Consider the following 5,001-nt stretch of genomic DNA (forward strand, 5'->3'; position numbering starts at 1 on the left):
TGTCAACATTTGGGTTATGGGTGTGTTGTTGCTAGTTTTCATGGATGGTTGATTAGGTAGCATTTGGTGGCTAGTGGAACAGTGCTTTAGCGAGACAACAGCAAGACCATTTTGCTTTGTGTTTCTGTTGTGCTATGGCTTTTGATTATTATGGATAATAAAGGGGAACATGCAGAATACAAAGTTCTAAAAGGCGGGTTCATTTTTAAGCTGTGTACCTTGGGTACTGTACAGACCTTGTGTATGGACTGTAAATTAACTTTACCATGATGGCTGGCTGTTCTGTTGGCATTATTTAGATTTAGACATGCAACAGCTTTTCAGCTGAAATTAAAACATTATGATAACTGTGTGGTGAGGGGCAGGACTTTTTGGAAGTTTTGCATCTTTCCACCCATCTGTTTTTAACACTTTTCTCTGTCTCTCTCTCTCTCTCTCTCTCTCTCTCTCTCTCTCTCTCTCTCTCTCCCTCTCTCTCTGTCTCTCCCTCTGTCTCTCTGTCTCTCTGTCTTTCTGTCTCTCTGTCTTTCTGTCTCTCTCTCTCTCTCTCTCTCTCTCTCTGTCTCTCTCTCTCTGTCTGTCTCTCTCTCTCTCTCTCTCTCTCTGTCTCTCTCTCTCTGTCTCTCTCTGTCTCTCTGTCTCTCTGTCTTTCTCTCTCTCTCTCTCTGTCTCTCTCTCTCTGTCTCTCTGTCTTTCTGTCTCTCTCTCTCTCTCTCTCTCTCTCTGTCTCTCTCTCTCTCCGTGTCTCTCTTTCTCTCTCTCTCTCTCACACTCTCTATCTCTTTATCTCTCTCTGTTTCCTCCACCCTCCATGTCCCCCCATGCATCTCTCTTTCTCAGTTTCCTCCACACTCCTTGTCCTCCCTGCATCTCTCTCTCTCTTTCCTCCACCTTCCCTGTCCCCCTGCATCTCTCTCTCTCTCTGTCTCTCTCTCTCTCTCTCTCTCTCTCTCTCTCTCTCTCTCTCTCTCTCTCACTCTCTGTTTCCTCCACCCTCCCCGTCCCCCTGCATCCATCCATTCATTATCTACAGCGCTACGGACCTATCATGGGGGACTGGAGCTTTCTGGGTAATATTTTAGAGGAAGTGAATGAGCACTCAACGGTGATCGGCCGGGTGTGGCTCACGGTCCTCTTCATCTTCCGCATTCTCATCCTGGGTACGGCGGCAGAGTTTGTGTGGGGTGACGAGCAGTCGGACTACGTCTGTAACACGCAGCAGCCCGGTTGTGAGAATGTGTGTTATGACGAGGCCTTCCCCATCTCCCACATTCGCCTGTGGGTTTTGCAGATCATCTTCGTGTCCACGCCATCTCTGGTGTACGTAGGCCATGCCGTGCACCACGTCCACATGGAGGAGAAACGCAAAGAGCGTGAGGAGGTTGAGCTGAGTCGCCAGCAGGCGCTGAGTGAGGAGCGGCTGCCTCTAGCACCCGACCAGGGCAGTGTGCGCACCACCAAGGAGACCAGCACCAAGGGCAGCAAGAAGTTCAGGCTGGAAGGCACCCTGCTGAGGACATACATCTGCCACATAATCTTCAAGACACTGTTTGAGGTGGGCTTCGTGGTGGGCCAGTACTTCCTGTACGGCTTCCGCATCCTGCCGCTGTACAAGTGCAGCCGCTGGCCCTGCCCCAACACCGTGGACTGCTTCGTGTCGCGCCCCACAGAGAAGACTGTCTTCATCATATTCATGCTGGCCGTGGCCTGCGTCTCCCTCTTCCTCAACTTCGTGGAGATTAGTCACCTGAGCCTGAAGAAGATACGCTTTGTCTTCTGCAAGCCAGCCCCGGGACCAGCCCAGGGTGAGTGCCCGAGCTCCCTGCCCACTCCAGGGGGGGTCCTCAAGAGCCTGCCCCCCCTGGCCGTGCCTTCCTTCCAGAGGGCAAAAGGCTACAGGCTGCTGGAGGAGGAGACCCACCACTATCCCCTGGCGGAGGCATGCATGGAGGCAGGGAGGCTAATCCCTCTGGCCCCGCCCTTTCAGTGCAAGGAGGAGAAAGCGGAGGAACTGGGGCACATGGAGGACATTTCAAAGGTGTACGATGGGACCTTGCCTTCCTACGCCCAGACCACAGAGATAGGGGAGGACACACTACCACTACACCAAGAGGAGGAGGAGCAGCAGCAGCAGGAGGAGGAGGTGGAGGATGAAGAGGAGGAGGTGGTGGAGGAGGATGTGGTGGATGGGGTGGTGGAGGATGTGGTGGATGGAGTGACGGAAGAGGATGTGGTGGATGGAGTGGCGGAAGAGGATGTGGTGGATGGGGTGGTGGAGGATGTGGTGGATGGAGTGGTAGAGGATGTGGTAGATGGGGGGGTGGAAAGGAAGAAAGAGGCAGAGGAGTGTGAGGAGGAGGAGGATGTAGTGGAGGAAGTTGTTGAGAAGGTGGGGGAGGTGGTGGAGGAGGAAGTGGTGGACGGGGACGAGGGACCTTCAACCAAGGTGGGGATGGAGGTGATGGATACGATAGAGGACACAAGACCACTGAGCAGATTGAGCAAAGCCAGCAGCAGGGCCAGGTCAGACGATCTCACCGTATGAACCTGTGAGAGAACACACACAAACTTACACGCACACAAACATTGAACACAGGAGAACACACACATCTAGCTCAAGACAACAAACACTTATTACCATTAGGACGTGGGTAACATCACTCAATAAGGCAACAAAAAGATCTGTGCTTATTTGTGAGATAAGTGAATATTTTAAAAGGTTGTGTTTTAAGAGAGGAGGGATATATTTATTTTATTAAGCATGTTAGATGAAACCAAATGTAGAAAGGACAAACATGCAAAGAGGGGAAAATATTTTTTACTTGATGAAAATCCATGCTGTCGACCTTTTTCTATTGAAAGACTCAACAATAACCAATGAAAGATTACTAATGTTTACATATTCTGGGGGGTTGAATGGGTAGAGGGGAGAGATTGATCATATATTATTGTGTGTCTGCAAAGCAGTAAAATTACTGTAGGCAGGCAATCACTTTCATATGTAGCTGCAAATATGTTGCAGGTGGAAGGGCTGTTGCAATCCAAGTCCGTTGTATAGAAAACATATGACTCTTTAACACCAAGTTGATAGTCCATTTTTGGATTGAAAATAGTTATTTTTGCACACATTTCTTAGAGGATATAGAACTGTGCAAGGCCTCATATCACCTCAACTACGCATCGATTTGCTCTTCTTTCAATTGAAGGCAGATTGGCAATGAAGTACAAGAGCATATCTGTCCTTTTCATGTCTACATACAGAGTAGTACAGCCAAAAAGCAGAGTAGTAGAGAAAAACAAACCAAAAAAGGACCAGATGTTAATGGTCTCTTTTCAATGTGATTCTACATCTGATCTTTTGGATTGCTTATATCTTTCGTTGCCTGTATAATAAGTGGGCACTGTGAAAAGAGAGGAGTGCTGGTTTTGCCCGATCACAGACTGGACCATAGTAACAACCTCAGGCCAAATCCTCTCTTTTCGCTCCGGGGTCAGGGCGATAAAGATCACGCACGATCAGCACAAAGTATTGTTGAGCCACAGACAATAAAAGAAACCACTCATATATGAAAACAAGCATCCTTGACATTGTTGTGGGGGAAATCGTTTTACTTGATTTTATTTGCCCTTGCTGGGCCTTTCCCCTGTAGAAATATGAAGTAGTTAGGGCAATGTTTACAACATTTTCTAAAAAATATATATAAAAGGAGAATCTTATTGTACATAAAGTATAATTGTATCTGATGTCTAATAGCAAACATTATGTTGAGAACACTTAATTTAAATTCTGATATAATCTATAGCTAAATTATTATTACTATGATGACAATCGTTCATTTATCCAATAGAGAAACTACCAGTTATTTATTTAAACACTAGAAAAAACTTCCATAACTCTGCTACAGTCACTGTTTCAGTAGGGAAAATGAAGTGCCTTTCAAAACCTGAGCATTATTTCCAGAATTACCAAGGACTAGCATTTCAGAACCTTTTGACCTGTCTTCTCTCTGTCCCAGAGATGTTCTATTTTTAGTATTATTAAGTTGTACAAGAGCAGAAGTTTATCTTACAAGTACTTAAAAAAATCGAACAAAAACAATGCCCTATGAAAGGGATGCTTTAAAGTACAACCAAATATTTATCTATTTTTCTCTCTTGCGCTCTCTGCTTTATTTAAATTGCTTGGCTATGTTGCTTTCTAGTGTATAATTTACCAGTGCTTTATCTGTAATGTACATTCTCAAATGTCTTTGTAAAGGTTAAAGTGCTTACATAACTCTGGGAAAGCTGTGAATGTCATGTTTTTAATGTCATGTTTGAGATATTTTTCTTTAGCATTCAAATAATCCTTTGTGTACTGTATGCAACATCACCCTTCATTCGGGGGGGGGGGGGGGGGGGGGGGGGGGGGGTGTAGAGTATGTCTGCAAACAAGTGTACTTGCTTCTCAGTCAGTGCTGTGCCTTAAAACATAGCATTGGGGTTGTTCTATGCAGCAGTGTGTTTATACAGTGACACAGATTTTAAAATGGCGCAGAAAAGCCACACACAGAGACACACACTCACACACATGCACACATGCATACACACACACATGCATTCACACATGCATGCAAACGTAACACACTTCCTGTGTTGGTTATGGGGGTATGATCAAATGGTTATAGACAAACTCTGACAGAAAGGCAGCTTTGACCCCTTTGTGATCCCCAGACACTCCTTTGCCTCCCATAAGTCCAAGCTGTGACAACCTTGTGAATGAGACAACAGGCATTTCACAATTGCAGAATAGTTTCAACACTGTAATATATATTCCAAAGCTGGTGCAGGTTCGTTTTGATTTAAAACAGTTAACCTTGCTTTATTGTTCTAAAAAACTTTTGATTCATCTTTGGAAAGAAAATGACCCTTTTTACTAACTTGTAGTCCTTATGCTCCTAGTAGTGTTTTTACTAACTTGTAGTCCTTATGCTCCTAGTTGTGTTTTTACTAACTTGTAGT

At 45.4% G+C, this 5,001-nt stretch overlaps 1 protein-coding gene across 1 annotated transcript; it reads left to right on the plus strand.

Annotated features, from left to right (window-relative positions):
- The first annotated feature begins 1,038 nt into the window (after positions 1 to 1,038).
- Positions 1,039 to 4,370, plus strand: LOC110504522 (gap junction alpha-8 protein-like). Its single transcript, XM_036975008.1, has one exon. The coding sequence runs from the start codon at positions 1,049 to 1,051 to the stop codon at positions 2,543 to 2,545; it is 1,497 nt and encodes a 498-aa protein (XP_036830903.1). The 5' UTR covers positions 1,039 to 1,048; the 3' UTR covers positions 2,546 to 4,370.
- Positions 4,371 to 5,001: the final 631 nt, after the last annotated feature.

This window comes from Oncorhynchus mykiss, chromosome 3 (genome assembly GCF_013265735.2).
Source record: "Oncorhynchus mykiss isolate Arlee chromosome 3, USDA_OmykA_1.1, whole genome shotgun sequence".
Taxonomy (NCBI): Eukaryota; Metazoa; Chordata; class Actinopteri; order Salmoniformes; family Salmonidae; genus Oncorhynchus; species Oncorhynchus mykiss.

Bases quoted from the DNA above. Each gene is read 5' to 3' on its own strand.
- LOC110504522 (XM_036975008.1), top strand. From the start codon at position 1,049: ATGGGGGACTGGAGCTTTCTGGGTAATATTTTAGAGGAAGTGAATGAG.